At 41.1% G+C, this 18,072-nt stretch overlaps 1 protein-coding gene across 1 annotated transcript; it reads left to right on the forward strand.

Moving 5' to 3' along the window:
• Positions 1-1,087: 1,087 nt before the first annotated feature.
• LOC102526782 (non-secretory ribonuclease) lies at positions 1,088-13,591 on the forward strand. Its single transcript, XM_006218701.4, has 3 exons — positions 1,088-1,186; positions 12,645-12,740; positions 12,965-13,591. The coding sequence occupies exon 3, from the start codon at positions 12,970-12,972 to the stop codon at positions 13,441-13,443; it is 474 nt and encodes a 157-aa protein (XP_006218763.1). The 5' UTR covers positions 1,088-1,186; positions 12,645-12,740; positions 12,965-12,969; the 3' UTR covers positions 13,444-13,591.
• The last annotated feature ends 4,481 nt before the right edge of the window (positions 13,592-18,072 follow it).

Below are 18,072 nucleotides of genomic sequence, written 5' to 3' on the forward strand. Positions count from 1 at the left end.
CCACTTAAGAGCAAGCATGAGAAGGTAAAGACTTCCAGCACCCAAAGGAGATCAAAAATATTTCAAGAGCATTTTCCAAAGTTTATCAGGAGTCATGGGGAAAAGGGTTTCCAGAGCCCAGACATTTGGAGATAAAAAGCAAAGTAAAGTTAAATAGAATTAAAAGAGAGCTTTTCATGTTCTAACATGAAAATATTTTAGAACCAACTATGATAAACAGACTTCTTAAACCTTTCTTAATCCATAGAAACTACACTTTCTCCCCAACAGAGCAACCAGTAAGACTAGTGTTCCTGCAGTACTGGTTTTCTAAGATACAAGGTGATTAGAGATCCTTACACGTCACTGACAGGAGAATGAAAAGGAAAAGAAATAAAGGTCAAAGGGAGAAATAGTTTTATTAAATTTTACCTCCTCCGAATGGCCTTAGCAATGGTTTTAATAATTCTTTTTAAAAATAATTAATTATTCTGTAACCATTAACTAATGCGAATCAGTTAAATTGCTCAATCCCTTTCTCTCCCCTTCAAGCACCTTGTGGAAGCTTTGTTCTTGCAATATTGATCATCTAAGATAATGGGGAATTAAAGACCTTTGAGATGCACTATCCAGAAGAAGAAAAGAAATGCAAACCAAATGGATGTGATGGTTCCATCATAACTCCCCTGGATGGGTCTACTGACTTTTTAAGACAGCCCTCTCTGTAAAGCTCTCTTAATCATAGTAGCTGCGCATTACTGTGGCTTGGAATCAAACGTTGTGTCACAACACCAGTTCCCAGGGGATTCGTTTGGATACCTAAGATATTCACAGATGCATCTGCCAGCTGTCCCTCTGTCATGTCTCTATTTGACTATTGGTCACATGGAAACCCCTGAGATAGGCCACTGAGTAAAAGAAGCAGCCGGGTTTTGTCAGGATATACCAAGCTGGCCAAAGGGCTGGTTCCCAAGGAAAGGGGCCAGGAATCCAGAGTAAAATGTCTGGTTGATTCAGACTGATGTCAGAATTCTAGAAGAACCAACCCAATGGGAAGGCAGGAACTCCTGGGGGTTCCAAGCACTGGCTGACACTCAAAGTCAGGTGGGCGCCACGGTAATGTTTGCAGTAAACTGTGGCGAGAAGGCTCCAGTCGGCAGCTGGAGGGTCTGGGAAACAGGAGCCAGCTCTGATGGGGAGAGCACGGGTGAGACATTTGAATGTCTGGGCTTGCAGACATGGCTCCAGTCCTAGAGGACAACAGAGTTCAAAGCAGGGAACATAGGCAGGTGATCACTGAGATACAGAACAGAAAGATAACATATAATCGATAGAATATTCTGACTTACATATTTAATGACTTTGAGCAAACTCACTGTGCTGGGTCAGATGTACAACACATCCCTCCCTTCATCAATCAAACATTTCTGAGCATGGTCTCTACTCCTGGTGATGGGGGTTCAAAGAGACACCCAGTCCTAGGGAGCCTCCAAGTCCTGTGGACTCGACTCAGGAGATGTGGCCAGTCATCTGCCTCCACGCACCACCAGGTCCAAATAGTAGGATTTCCTTTTTAAGGCTGAATAATACTCTATTGTGTGTATATGAACATTCTGCTTGTTTCCATATCTTGGCCATTGTGAATAATGCTGCAGTGAACATGGGCAGGCAAATATCTCTTGGATATGTTGACTTCAACTCTTTTGGATATATATTCAGAGGGGGATTGCTGAATCATATTTTAAATTTTTTGTGGAACTTCCATACTGTTTTCCACAGTGGCTGCACCATTTTATGTTCCCACTACAGAGTACAGGGGTTCCAATTTCTTTTTTTTTATATATATATATATATTTTTGAAGTATTATCAGTTTACAATGTTGTATCAATTTCTGGTGTACAGCACAATGCTTCAGTCATACGTAAGCATACATATATTCATTTTCATATTCTTCTTCACCGTAAGTTACTACAAGATACTGGATATAGCCCCCTGTGCTAAACAGCAGGAACTTGTTGGGGTTCGAATTTCTCCACAACTTCTTCAGCACTTGCTATCTCTTAGCTTTTTGATAACAGCCATTCTAACAGGTGTGAAGTAATATCTCAGTACCTGTTGGCCACTTGTATGTCTTCTTTGGAGTAATGTCTATTCAAGTCTTTTGCCCATTTAAAAATTAGATTTACTATTATTATTATTATTATTATTATTATTATTATTATTATTATTGCCATTGAGTTGTCAGAGTTCCTTATATATTTTGGAAATTAACCTCTTATCAGATATATAGAAAGAAAGGAGTAAAATTATCTGTTTGCAGATGACATGACCTTATATGTAGAAAACCCTAAACACTCCACAAAAAGAAAAAACTGCTACCACTAATAAATTCAGTGAAGTTGCAAAATGCAAAATCAATGTATGAAACTCAGTTGCATTTCTATACACTAACAACAAACTATCAGAAAAGGAAATTAAGAAAACAGTCCCATTTATGGTAGCACTAAAAAGAATGAAATACTTAGGAATAAACCTAACTAAGGAGGTGAAAGACTTGTACACTGAAAACCATAACATACTGATTTAAAAACTAAAGCAGATACAACTAAATGGAAGACATCATCCTGTGTTCATGAATTGGAAGAATTAATACTGTTAAACTGTCTATACTATCCAAAGTGATATATATATTCAATACAGTCTTTATCAAAATCTTGAGCAAAGATTGAGCAATGAAAGAAAGAAGTATTGAAGATAGCAAAGAATATTTAATATATGGATGATGGGAATTCCTGAAGGTAAAACACCCCCAAAGATGGAAACAAATACTAAAAGCTATAATTCAATAAAGCAACTGAAGTTTTAAAAAGAGATTTGCAAGTGCAAATTGAAAGTGAATACCACATACCTGGGAATATCGATGTAAAACAACCAATACCAAGATGTAGTTTAGTGAAATGATGAAATTAATGAATAAGAAAAAAATCATTTGGGCAGCTAGAAATAAAGAAATGTGACTTATATGGAAAAGAAATTTCAGATATCCGAGGAGAGAAATTTTAAACAAGAATTTTATTTTTAATTTGGAGGCAGTTTTACAATTTGACATTTATAAGAAGGGTAAATAAATTATGTTATTGGGGCTTCTGCTTTAGAAAATAAACATATTCCTTCGTGGAGAACAAAATGCGGCATTTTAGAGTTATAACTCAAAATTTCCAAAGCTTTTTCCACGCACTATTCCCAGGAGTTACGCATACTGTCATGTAATTACAACTTCCAATGTCTTCATTTTTGTGTAGGTTCCTGTTTCCACCTGGTGTCCTTTTTCCTCTTCCTGAAGGACTTCCTTCTTCATTAAAGATTATGAAGCTTTTCATATATGAAGATTATAATGATTACTATAAAAAATTAAAAGCTAATTCCTTTAGCTCTTGTATGTCTGAAATAGTCCATTTAATAAATCTAATAAAATAGGCATTTCTCATAAGTTTTATCAATTTTAAATGATACAAATAAAATGTCAGAATAGAAATAAGATGTAAAAACAGATGCTGCAAATATTTTAAAAGAATGTGATTAATTTTGTGCCAATATATTGAAACACTTCAGATGAAATGGATAAATTCCTATGGGAAAAAAAACAACCTGTCAAAGTTATCTCAAGAAGATCTAAGAATATCACTTATGTATGGAATCTAAAACATAATACAGACAAATGTATATGCAAAACAGAAACAGACTCACAGATATAGAAAAATAACTTGTGGTTACTACCGAGGTGAAAAGGAAAGAGGTAAGTACAAATTAGGGGTATGGAATAAACAGATTCCAACTACTGTGTATAAAATAGACAAGCAACAGGGATATACTGTACAGCACAGCGAATTGCAGCCATTATCTTGTAGTAACCTACAATGGAGTGTGATCTGCAAAATACTGAATCTCTATACTGCACACCTAAAACTAATATAATATTGTAAATCAAGTATACTTCAATTTAAAAAGAACTAGAAAACTCAGCATAACTGTAATCGTTAAAAAAAATTGAAACAGAAGTTAAAAATAGTCTCAAAGAAAATGTCAGGGCCAGATAGCCTTACAGATGAGTTCAGTAAATAATAAAATAACATATAATTCCAATTACAGAAAATAGAGAAGGACTATTCCTTAACTCATTTCTGAAGGCTAATATATAATCTGGATACCAAAATCAAACATGGTAATAGCAAAAAAAGAAATTTCAGACCAATTTCATTCATAAACATGAATGCAAAAAAAAATCCTTAAATATTAGCAAACTGAATTCAGTTATATAAAAAAAAGATAATTTAGCGTAACCAAAATGAGTTTATACCAAAGTTGGTTTAATATCTAAAATCAGTTACTACAATTCACCCCATTTATGAATTAGGAGAGAAATACTATATAATTATATCATTAGATGCAGAAAAAAAAAATCAGTAAGATTCACAATCCACTCAAGAGTGGAAACCAAGAGTAGAAGGGAAGGAAGCTTTTTTATCCTTTAAATAGGAATCTACCAAAACTCCATAGCACCAGCGGGTCTACCACAACGGCCCTTGAAAGATTTATTGGAAGCACTTTTATAGCAAGCATTAGGCTAAGTGCTGAAGGTCACAAATAAAGACAACACGACTACAGCTCCTGGCATCAGGGGAAAAGATGAAAGTTAAGAGTCCCAGTTTTGTCACCATTGTTGCAGGAGGGTAAAATCCCCACACCGGTTTACTCCATGGGCACTTGGCCAGTCAGTCAATGGATAGCTGCCCTAAGAGTCAGGTGCCCTCTTTTGATTCAAAGTCCTGCCATCATTTTGATGGAGTCTCCGAGTAGAGAATTCGGTCACCTATGGCTGCTCCCTCTTGTGGGTAGACAAACTTTCTTCAGAAGGGAGTGGATTCCAAGAAAGAAATAGGCTCATTTCCAGTGCAACCAAACTGCAAAGCTTATAACACAAGAAAGTGCTCTGCACATATCTCACTCCCTTTCATTCATACCTGCGATGCTAGAGTGTGAATCTGAAGGTGGCTTGTTAATACTAAAGAGCACGAAAGCATGAATGTTTTGGTAAACTCAGAAATCTGGTCTTTGAAAGTTGGCTGTATTTATGCTGGCTGAATTTTCTGTTTATTCATCTATTATCTTCCAGCCTCGTGATGATAATTAAGAAACTTCCAACCCATTTCCCGCTGTCTTAAGGGGAACCCAGGAAGACGGTCTGCTCTCCGCTTGGCCGAGGGGATTCAGATGGCGCAGCGCCCCCTGCGGGCCGGTGCGGGAGACGCGGAGGGGACCACGAGGTGTAGAGTCACCCGCTCTGCCACCTCTCCTCCGGGTAGCTGCTCCTTCCGGTGCCGTGCTCTGCGCCTTAGGGCCTTGTTTCTATTAAGGAAATTAAGGACATCCCTCTGGGGATTTGGGGTGTCGTCCCAAATCCCCTCCGCAGGAGCCCATTGGGGAGAAAGGAGCTGAAAGTCCAGCAGGAGGACCCTGCGAACCAGGCGAGAGTTCTTATTGGAGAAGCTCGTGGGTAAATCACCGGCTTGTGTAGTTGCTAGATGGGAGCAAGGCTTTTCCAGAATAGAAGCCCCTTGAGAGGGCTTTATTCTCTGACATCCCCATCCCCATCTTGTCTTGCATCCAAAAAACCGACACCGTGTCAGAAGTGCGGGGTGGGCTGTGGAGTTAGCGTTAGGGGAGAGGCTGTAAGAGAGATGACTGAAAACAGTAAGCGAGCCATACACCAGAGAAGAAGCACTTACAGGGAAGACTTTGGCAAAGTCTCAAAGACTTTAAGATGTAGGGTGCAATTCCTTGGCATTACATGTCAGGGCTCGGAGGAGCCTAGCCGTCCAGATGAACAGGTTCCCCCTCCTCACAGCCCACACGGATGGGCCTGGTGGAGTCCTTCTTGTGGTAGTGGCAGTAGGGGGGCCGGGTCCCTGCTCTGGCAAAGCAGTCGGTGACACTGACGTCATGAGTACTGTTGTGGCAGCTGTGCAAGGAGCGGCTGCTGGTGCAGGGCACCGCTGGAGTGTTACAGAAGGCTGCTACGGTGGCCAGGTCCTCATGAATAAAGGTGTTGATCTGCTTGCATTTATCCCTGTGGATCAGCCACCGTCGCCTCATCATCACGTCACAGTATCGGTGGTGTCCCCCAGGGACCCATGATGTGGAGCTGTCTATACGTCGTCTTGAGAATGGCAGGCCTGGAGTGAAGACAGTTTGCTCCAGGAGGAGGAGGAGAAGAAGGGTCCATGTCAGATTCATGTTCCCTGTGAAAGCAGGTCAAGGAAGAGTGGGGTCAGGGAGTGGGCCAAGGTCCCCATCCCCCAAGATACTTAATTCTAAGAACTCTTGGTCCAAACACTTAATGTCCCCTCTGCCCTCTACCTACACTTATTCTTCTTGTAGTCATGGCAACTGCTGTTCTTCCATCCTCCTTCCAACTCACATCCCTTCTTTTCTCTGGATAAGATGTGAGGAGAGAAGGATTTGCCAATAAATGAGGTGCCTACCACCCCCTCACCCTTTATGAGCCTGTCATACAAAGGTATTTTCAAACTCCAAAGCTGTTCTTGCCTCTTACTTGAGCAGTTAACCTAAAAACTGACATCTCTAAAGTGTTTACCTCTATCAGCCTGTGAGTGAGGCAGGTGTCTCTGCCAGACTCTTTCTACAATGGGTGAGCCCCGAAGGGAACTGACAAATCCATATGCCTCGCATCTTAGAAAATATTTCCGCTTCCTTAAATACATATGCCTGTTTTAAACACAGTTAAGAAGAAAACAGGAGAATCTACAACAAGAGGAGGCAAGGATATACAATGGAGAAAAGACAATCACTTCAATAAGTGATGCTGGGAAAATTGGACAGCTACATCTAAAAGAATGAAATTAGAGCATTTTCTAACACCATATACAAAAATAAAGTCAAAATTGATTAAAGAACTAAATATAAGACCGGATAGTATTAAACTCCTAGAGGACAACAAGGGCAGAGCACTCTTTGACATAAATTGCAGTAATATTTTTTTCTAACCAGCTCCTGGAGTAATGGAAATAAAAGCAAAAACTAAATACATGGGATCTAGTTAACAAAACAAAAAGACAACCTACAGAATGGGAGAAAATATTTGCAAATGATGTGATCAACAAGGGACTAATTTCCAAAATATACAAACAGCTCATACACCTTAATATCAAAAAAACAAGCAACCCAATCAAAAAATGGGCAGAATACCTAAATAGACATTTCTCCAAAGAAGACATCCAGATGGCCAACAAGCACATGTAAAGGTGCTCAGCATCACTAATGTCAGAGAAATGCAAATCAAAACGACAATGAGATATCACCTCACATCAATCGGAATGGCCATCACTAAAAAGTCCACAAATGATAAATGCTGAAGAGAGTGTGGAGAAAAGGAAACCCTCCTACACTGTTGGTGGGAATGTAAATTGGTGCAGCCACTATAGAGGACAGTATGGAGATTCCTCAAAAAACTAAAAATAGACTTACCATATGATCCAACAATCCCACTCCTGGGCGTATATCTGGAGGAAAATATAATTTGAAAAGACACATGTACCCCAATGTTCACAGCGGCACTATTTACAATAGCCAAGACATAGAAACAACCCAAATGTTTATCAATAGATGATTGGATAAAGAAGTATATGGAAAACTACTCAGTCATAAAAAAAGAGTAGAATAATGTCATTTGCAGCAGCATGGATGGACCTAGGGATAATCATATTAAGTGAAGTAAGTCAGAAAGAGAAAGAAAAATATCATATGATATCACTTATATATGGATTTTTTTTAAAAAGGACACAAATGAACTTTTCTACAAAACAGAAACAGATTCACAGACATAGAGAATAAACATGGTTACCAGGGAGGAAAGGGGGTAGGAAGGGATAAATTGGGAATTTAAAATTTGCACCTCTTGGGGAGTGATAGACATGTTAGTTATGTTGCTTGTGGTGGTGGCTTCATTGGTGTACACATCTATCAAAACTCATCAGATTGTTCATCTCAAATATGGAGTTTACTGTACAAGAATCATACCATAATAAAGGTGTTTTTCAAGAGTCTACAAATAATAAATGCTGGAGGGGGTGTAGAGAAAAAGGACCTCCCTACACTGTTGGTGGGAATGTAAATTTGTGCAGCCACTATGGAGGACAGTATGGAAGTTCCCTAAAAAACTAAAAATAGATTTATCATATGACCCAGCAATCCCACTCCTGAGCATATATCTGAAGAAAACTATAATCTGAAAAGACGCATGCACCCCAATGTTCATAGCAGCATGATTTACAATAGCCAAGACATGGAGACAGCCTAAATGACCATCAACAGATGACGGGATAAAGATGTGGTATACATATATAATAGAACATTATTCAGCCATAAAAAATTATGAAATAATGCCATTTGCAGCAACATGGATGGACCTAGAGAATATCATATTAAGTGAAGTAAGTCAGACAGAGAAAGACAGATATCGTATAATATCACTTATCTGTGGAATCTAAAAAAATGCGACGGACAAGGGACTAATTTCCAAAACTACTCAGCCATAGAAAAGAATGAAATAATACCATTTGAAGCAACAAATACATGTTACTATATATAAAATAGATGAACAACAAGGACCTACTGTATAGCACAGGGAAGTGTATTCAATACCTTGTAATAACATATAATGGAAAAGAATATGAAAAGAAAATACATATGTGTATGTATGTATAACCAATCACTTTGCTGTACACCTGAAACTAACGCTGTAAATCAAATACACTTCAACAAAAAGTAAACTTAAAAAACTGTAATAAATTCCAAAAAAAAGGTGCATTTCAATTCTACAGGAGCAAACTTCATGCTTCCCCTACATTTTTCTCTGCCTCAGAATAAAGATTCCCAGCTCATCCATGTGTAGGGCTGGGCATCAGGAAACTTCCCTACGGGTGCCCAGGGACTCTAAGTAAAGATTGAGTGTCAGGTTCCTACCTCTGGCTCTAATATTCTGGCTCCTTTTTTGAATACCTGGGAGTCCAAGGGAAGGGCTTTTGCAGAGCAGGTGACGTCCACAGAGATAGCTACGTCCCTTTCAGCGGTGGATATTCCTAGCAGAAATGGAACCTCCGTTGCCTTCCATCCTTTCTCTAATCCTGCAGGAATCACATTGCGGATATTTTCTCCCCAGACCTTAGGGTGAAGGCCACAAAGGAAACTCTCAGGTCTGTCAATGATCTTAAACAGATTAAGGACTGATTTCTTGTGTACTATTTCACACCTAGAGTGTTTACCAGCATCACACAGAGTGCCTATGACATCACCACAAACATAAAGAAAGAGACCTGCAGTTTGGTGCCTGTCTGTCCCAAGCTTGCTATTGAAGGTGGGCAAGTCACCTCATCCTACTGCTCACCTCTAAAGCGAAGGTTTAGACTAAAGATCTCTTTCAGCTCAGTCATTCTCCGTCGCTCACTCCCTAATTAAGCGTTACTTGTGTGTATGAGTCCGTGTGTGATTTTCTGTGTGTACATTTTCGTTTATACATGTTGAAGTAAGAGATCTCAGTGAACACCTCCACGTGCTCAATATGCAATGGGTCAATTTCACTTGAACGCAGTTTTCCAATTTCTCAGGGAACATTTTGTACCATCCCTCTTCAGACTTTCCTCTCCATAATCCCATCCGAGCTCTCTTACTCCCCTCTCCAGGGAGGGGAAGAACATGTTATAAAAGTGAGAAAGAGAAGGGTCCCTTCCTTTTTCATGTCAAAAATGTGATCAAAGAGATCAAGTCCTGCTTTTGTTCAATACTCTTTGAGGGAGATAAGGGGGTGCTCCCATGCAAGAAGTCAGGCCTAGGGCCACCTTGCTGACTCCAAGAGACCAGGGAGAGCCCAGCACATCAAATGTTTTTTGAACTTAGGTTAGCTGAATCTCACTCCATTTACTGCAGTTAACCTGAACCATGTTATTGCAATGGTCTGTGTGCGTTGCTGGTCCCACAGACACCTGCTGCATTAGGAAGCCATGCGTAGGTAGGTTCGGGCAGTTGGCATCTATCACCCTATCAGCAGGGTAAGAACAGACATTGCAAGAATACCCCGGGCTGAAGAAATTGCAGCCGTTGGACATCATGCTTTTGCATATAGGCTCTGTAAAAAGAGATACTGATCAACCCTGAGACCAGTGTTCTCAACAGTAGTTTTTACCACAAATGCAGAAGTTTTTGTCTGGCTCGGTATCTTACGATATTCCTGGATTTCAAAAAATGATTTGATGATACTAGGGCTAATTTCTGGCTATTCCTCTGAGGGAGTATGGATCAGGTCCAGAAACGTGCCACTAAACTGGGCTACAAGGGAAGTCATGTGAACAAAATAACAGAATGAGCCCAAGAGAAGTGGCTTTTGTCTATTCAAGACAAAATCACACTGAAGTTACAGTGTATTTTGATTAACATAGGCTTATATTCATTCCTGCTTCATATCTAGAAGTCCTCTCCGAAAGGTCTTAAATATCAAACTAGATCATTTGTACTAGACCTGTAGACAAAGAAGGGAAGTTGAAAATGTGTAGTGGGAGACAAATATCATATGATGTGACTTACATGAGGAAGCTTAAAAAAAGATACAAATATTATTTACAAACCAGAAATAGACTCTTGGACATAGAAAACAAACTGTGGTTACCAGCGGGGAAAGAGGGGAGGGATAGATTGGGAGTCTGGGACTGGCGGATATGCACTGCTATATGTGAAGTGGACAGGCAGCAAGGGCTTCCATACAGCACAGGGAACTATATTCAGTTTTTTTTATAACGAGCTGTAACGGAAAAGAAACTGAAAAAATACATATGTATGTATATATATATATGTATGGCTGAACTGCTTTGCTGTACACCTGAAACGAACGTAAATTGACTGCACTTCAATCAAAAATAATAATAAAAGAAAATGCATAGAGGAAACTTATGGACGAACCCATCAGGAAAATCATAGAAGGCAAACTCCGAATACAATTTTAAAGGTGGAACATGATTGCAGGTTGGGCATGATATTGTGGGGGTCACTTCCCAGGACACTTGTAACAAGCCTGCTGGGCAGTATCTGAGTGAACAGACAGGACATGATAAGGAGGTAGGAGTAGAGTCCGTGAAAACCTCTGAACTATTGCCGCCTTCAACAGAGGCGGCAGCCGCTCAGCTCCAGTTGATCCCTTGTGGTACTGGGGACTCAGTGCACCAACCGACATCTCCCGATTTTTAAAGGTAAGACAGGTATGCAAAGTTTTACGTGAACTATCCCAATTTGAAGTGTTAATATCCAAAACCCAGTATTACAAGTGACACCGTGTACGGTGACTAAGAACAGGTTTTCAAGGCAGATGCAGCACCTGTGACCACAGTGTATGATTTTTAGTTCACGGTACAGACACTTGAGTACGAGTCCTTCTACTCAGTGTGGCTGTCGGCATCGCAGAAGGGTTAAACTACATCTAATTCATTTTTACATCCTCATCTCTTATGAAAATGCTTTCCACAAAATAGACATTAAAAAAAACTTGCTTCCTGATAAAAGACATTAACGCATTGCAGAGAGGAGAGGGTAGGTATAGCTCAGTGCTAGGGTGCATGCCTAGCATGCATGAGGTTATGGGTTCAATCCCCAGTACCTCCGGTTAAGTAAAAAAAGGAATAATAAACAAGTAGACTAATTACCTCCCCCAGGAAAAATAAAAACAAGCAAATAAGAATATAATGTCCTATCCATTAATGTTCATTTTATAAATTAAAACAATGTTTTTCCTGTTAGCATCAAGAAATGAAATCTACTGGGAAGACAAATGACAATTCGAGGGCAGACTGTTTTGGAGAAAATAACACAGATTCAAAAGAACACTAGCAATGCTAGCTCCACGTTGGAATCCTTTACATGACACCATGTTCATTCTCCGGCACATTTTACAGAAAGACTTTCCTCGGGGCATTTTGGGGTTATGTTACTTCACAGGAAGGGAAGCCAAAACCAGCCAGGGTGCAAACAAGAGAAAATGAATTCAATGGATGGGGAGCAGAAAAAACATTGACAACAACAGTAACAGAAACTCACAGATACATCACAGACGCCTTTACTTACTTGCAGGATTTTGAGCAGTGAGAAATTCAGAGCTCACGTTTTCAGCACAAGGAGGTGATGAGATAAAGAACATTTGGGTGAGAGGGAACCAAGGTTACTAAAATGCAAAGGGGACCTGGGTTCCTCCTGCCCAAACAACTCTCCCTGGCTCGATTTGTTCTGAGTACTGAGCCTCCCTTTCTGTACTTCAGTCTTTCAGTGTCTTGCCCCAAGTTGACACATAAAATCTGTGGCCACTCTGCAGTCAATGGCATTTTTCACTTAGGAAGTCCAGACCCAGTGGCAGAGCTCCGCCCTGCCCAGGATGCCTGAAGTTAGGTTTGTTACAACAGAAGCAGCAGTGGTGCTGTCCTCGGGTATGCAGTGATCGGCACACGGCAAAACAAAGAAGCTCGTCGCCTAAGTGGGCCCCGGGCCAGTCTGTAGATTTCTTCATATCCTGAACTCAAAACCTTCCTGGTTCTGCCGGCCCCACCCACAGAGGCTGCTCTATATCTCTAGTCCCAAGGATCGGGGGAGACTCGCTGCCTTGGAGCACCAGGACCACCAGCGCCAGGAGCCAGAGCATAGAGACTGGGTAAGACACTGAGCCCTAGAGCTGGGACTGGATGGACAGCAATGGGGCAGCAACTGTGGGAGTGGTGAGCTGGAGTTAGTGCCCAGGACACGAGGCAGACTTTGGGGAGCAGAGGGGTGAGGAGACAGAACCCCACAGTGACAGCAGGGGACCGTGCAGGGTGAGAGATGGGGGAAGTGTGTTATTGCTGGACTGGGATGCAAAATATACTCTTCTTTTCACAGGAGACATGGTTCCGACACAGCAAGACTCCCGGCTTTGTCCCCTTTTGCTACTGGGGCTCTTGGGAATGGTGATCTCACTCCATGCCCAACCCCCAAATTTAACCTGGGCTCGGTGGTTTGAGATTCAGCACATAAATACGGCGAAAATTCAGTGTGATCTTGCAATGCAGGTAGTTAACAGTTATAGAGGGGTATGCAAAGGTAAAAATACTTTTCTCAATACAACATTTGCTCAGGTAGCTCAAGTTTGTACCACTAGAAATGTATCTTGCCGAAATGGAAGGATGAATTGTCATAAGAGCCCACGTCCAGTGCCTTTAACCTTCTGCAACCTCACAAAAAGTAATTTGAATTACATGAGATGCAAGTATAGTCAGATGAAGATGCAGAAGATCTACACTGTTGCCTGTGACCAAAGATCACCGCAGGACAATGCCACGGACCCGTTGGTTCCAGTTCACTTGGATAACATCATCTAAACTTTGGGTCAGCACTTTTGGTCACGCTCTTCTGCCAGGCTCCACGGTCACAGCCATGGTCCCATCCCACTATCTGCCCCAGATATCAGCATCGGTCCTCATCGCACCAACCCCAGCCCCCTTTAAGCTTTGCTGAGCTGAAGCTCCTTGTGCAGAGTGCAATAAATGTTACAGAATCACCTACATGGCTCTGTGTGTCTTCTTGCGCCCTTCTGCTGTCATGTCGTTACATTCCGATCTAGAGACTTCCTCTTCTTCTAATGCGAGATTTGTGGGAAATAGACATGAGGATAAGAGGCTCCTTGTGTCATGAATTTGTGCAGACTTTTCCTTCTCTTAAGTCAAGAAGCGAAGGCTTCCCGTTGTGGCTGCCTATTTCGATACCAGGAGGCAAAGAGAGCCCCCAGTAAGTACAAAAAAATATATTTGATTCTGACTTAAGAATCATAAATATTATTGTAGAAGTGAACTATGTGGTATAAAAATGAAAAGAAAGAAGAAAATACCATAATTGTGATGAGACCAAGAGAAAAAAGCAAATTTTAGCCTCAGAGTTCATTTTTCTTAAATAAGTGTATCCAATCTTCAGGTATTAATGGTTATCCCAGGGGTGGATCCAGAGTTTGAGTCTAATGTGGAATGAGATCGGTTGTTCAGGTCGTGTATGGGCAGATTCTAGTACTGCCTGAGAAGAGGTGAAACTCTTTCCTGGCACTTGTATGTCCCGGAGAAGGGAGCAGCTGGCCATCTGGTGGCAGAAGGTGAGGAAGGAGACATGGAATTGAGATCTCTCCCAAGGGTGAATCAGTGGCTTATTCACATTCAGGCCAGGAAAGGGCATAGGCTCCAGGACTAGGCAAATGGAGACCCACAGAAAAAGGAGTGGAGAATGAGGGTCCCTATTCTGCTTCCATCGCAGGGCTGCACTCAAGAATCAAAGAGGAACAGGAAGAGACAGCTCCTTGCAAACTGTGGTCAAGTGCGGCATTCAAGACATCGGGGGACAGGGTGGGCTTCTGCAACACCTGACTCACAAAAGAACACAGGTGGCCTGTCATCAGATCCGCACCTCTGCCCTTCAGTCTAGGATTCCTGACCTCCTATTTTTTTCAGCTCCTCTTCCAGACCTAGATAAATAGTCATTTCCATTCCTCCCCCCTCCATATGGTCAGTCATTCTTGCTCTTGGTAATACTACCTACAGCAGCTGCATTTGAGCATCTTCTCTGGAGAAGCCCCTGGAGGTTTTGCTCCCCTAGTTGGCTCTGTTGACTCAAGCTATTGCATGGAGACACTGGGTTTGGGAAATTCCAGTGCTCAACAGAATCCCCTGACTTTAGGTGAATAAAGAGTGCGATGAAATGAGGTCATTTTTCCTCGGAGTAACAAACGGAGGAGGTGGGATACCACAAGGCTGGAGTCACATTTGCTATGAAAAAAGAGGCAATGAACCTTCCTTGCCTTTGTTACCAGATCATATGTCTCTTCCCAGACATGGATACAGCATCTCTAACACCCTACAGTAGAGGGGTTGGTCACGCAGCTGCCCCATCTCTCTCTGCCTTGTGTCTTCATCCCCTCTCCCACCATTCATTCATTCATTCGTTCATTCATTCATCATTCATTAATGCAGTAGATTACTATTGTGCAGATATCATGTTCCAGGAAGAGTTCTAAGGTCATGAAGATGCAATGTAAACAAAGATACACGTCTGCCCTTCTAGTGTCTATTCTGCTGGGAAGAAAATTAACTAACAAAATTATTTTTCCAGGTGATAAGTTGCCATCAGTGTCTTCCAGGAGACCAAAATCCATGAATGCTCAAGTCCCTTGTTAAAAAGGGGATGGTACAGCTGGGCCTCCATATCTGTGGGTTTCGCATCCATGTGGAGGGTCATCTGTAGTGGGTCTTGATGAGTTCATAGAAGTGATTCTGCCCAGTGGCCAGAAGAGCCCCAGTGAAGAAATGAATGCTGAACAAGATGAGAAGCGGCTGCTCATGCAGAAACGAAGGGGATAGTCATCCAGTAGAGAGAAAGGGAGAGAGCATTCAAAGGGCATGACGCGAATATAGATTTGTCATGTTAGAAAAATAAAAGTCTAGCAGAATAAGAGCATTTTTACCATGAGCATTAATGATAGAGGTTAATGAGGCTCAGATGCTTTGTACTCGTACAGATGCAGGTAAAGAGTAATTTGCTATCAGATATAAACAGAGCATGTTAAATATTATAATAATGTGACCTAAAGATCGGCCCGGCTGCTGGGGAAGGACTGTGGGGACAGTCAGGAACTCGTGCTATCCAGGTCAAGTCCCAGAGGCATGGAATAAGGTGAATAGCAACGGAGCAGAAGGAAAGGTGCAGAGTTAGGGTATGTTTTCAAGGTTGAAGTATCAGGCTTTAATGAAGGATTGGAAGATGAGGGACAGGGAAACAGAAGAGACTTCCTCACTGTCAGTAAAATGCACCTTTACCCTCTCACTTGGAAGCCCGTTCCATTCCCCTCCCTGAGGCCAGGCTCTCCCTCCCACCCTCACGGCTTCCTCATCCTCTTCCTTCCTTCCTCTTCCTCGTCTTTCCAAGTCCTGTGTTTGGGCTGAGGTTGGAGGGAGCTGATAGCCCTAAAGCTTAGAAGCAACTCTTCCTTCCAAGGGGGAGGGATGATTCAAAGCAGAGCAAGGACGATTCTGTGCTCTGTGATGATGAAACCGTGGCTTGGCTCCCACCACCATCTGTGATAGACGTTCACAATCTTGTTGCACTGAACCTGAGGCCAGCACCACAGCGGTCACTATTAAAGAAGCTAATTGTTCACGTTAGCATATTCTGAGCACACGTTCCTTGGAGTCCACTTGTCTTCCCTAAGTCCCCATTTCTGATTTTAGAAAATGCTCGTAACGGTACCAAATCTCAAAGATGCCTTGGAGAAGTGAGAGCAGTTAATGGTTGTAACACACTTTGTGAAGCCCAGCATGAAGTGAAAGAGCAGTTCACAGTGCTATGGTTTTTACTTTATTTTATATTTTCACAATAGGAACATTGCAGAACACGTTCCTCTGTGGGGTAAGAAGAGGATTGTCTCAAATGATCTTCAGAACAGGGAGAAAAGGACCCACAGTCAGGTCAGGAGAGGTGGGAGGAAAGGAATCTAGTCGAAATATTGTGATTGGTTTTTGTCTGATACTGAGACTTTAGGCACTGTGTTTCCGATGGAATCACATAAGGGAGTGGGAAACTAACATGGATGGACCTAGATGGTATTATGCTAAGGGAAATAAGTCAGACAGAGAATGACAAATACGGTATGATCTCACCTATATGTGGAATCTGAAAAACAAAACAAATGAATGAACAAACTTTAAAAAGAAAAAAAAAAGGAAACAGAGTCATAGGTACAGAGAAGAAACAGCTGGTTGCCAGAGGCGGGGAGGACAAAGAGAGGAAAGAAATAGTTGAGGGAAATTAAGAAGTACAAACTTCCCAGTTATAAAATAAATGAGTCACAGATATGAAATGTACAGTGCGGGGTATACAGTCAATAATTATGTAATAGTTTTGTCTGGTGACAGATGACAACTGGACATCATAGTGATCATTTTCAAATGGACAGAAATATTAAATCACTATGTTGTACACCAAGAAATAACATAGTGTTGTAGGTCAATTATACTTCAAAAACAAACAAACAAAAAACTCATTAAAAAAAAGAGATCAGATTTGTGGTTACCAGAGGCAAGAAATGAAAGGGAGAGGGAATTGGATGAAGAGAGTCAAACTTCCAGTTACAAGATAAGTAAGTACTCGGGATGTAACGTACATGGTAAATACAATTGACACTACTGTACGTTATATACGAAAGTTGTTACGAGAGTAAACCCTAAGAGTTATCACAAGGAAAAACATTGCTTCTATTTCTTTAATTCTGTATCTGTATGAGATGATGGATTAACTAAACTTACTGTGATGTTCACTTCATGCTGCATGAAGTCAAATCATTATGCTGTACACCTTAAACTTGTACAGTGCTCTATGTCAATTATATCTCAAAACTGAAAAAAAAAAAGAGGGTGAGACAATGAGTATAGAAGAGGGCATAGAAACTCTGTTCCCATCCCCAATTCAAATTGCCTATGAAAAATAGCCCTTTGTTGGAAACTAAAACTTTACTTGTATTATTAAATTTGCTTCCTAAGATGCACATAGAAAGATGGCACCATTAACTATTATTCGTGTCTCAAGTCTGAGTTACAATAATCACATAAGAACAAAGCCCACTTCAAAATTCTCACTATTTCAAAATATACTGGATTCAAAATTGGTGACGTGAGAGACTTTAGTGAAGAGAGGTGGCAAGACGATCACCGTGGATAACTGGAGCATCGAGTAGATCAAATTGTTCACACACTTCCACTGAGGCAGAAGATATGGCCCATGTTTCTTCCAGGTATACAAGCTGGACATTACCAAATCTGGCCCAAGACACTAGGACCCACCTCTACTAGGTCAGTACGTTTCTGAATTTATCAGAAATTCAATCTCACCTGTGAGGTGAAATTTGTCTGCAGTGGAGCCAAGAACCGAGGATATAACTAATACAGAGAAAGAATGAATTCTTCATTTACTTTTTA

Source organism: Vicugna pacos, chromosome 6, assembly GCF_048564905.1.
Source record: "Vicugna pacos chromosome 6, VicPac4, whole genome shotgun sequence".
Classification (NCBI taxonomy): Eukaryota; Metazoa; Chordata; class Mammalia; order Artiodactyla; family Camelidae; genus Vicugna; species Vicugna pacos.

What these genes read in the sequence shown, in the direction of transcription:
- LOC102526782 (XM_006218701.4), top strand. Translation starts at nt 12,970, where the DNA reads ATGGTTCCGACACAGCAAGACTCCCGGCTTTGTCCCCTTTTGCTACTG.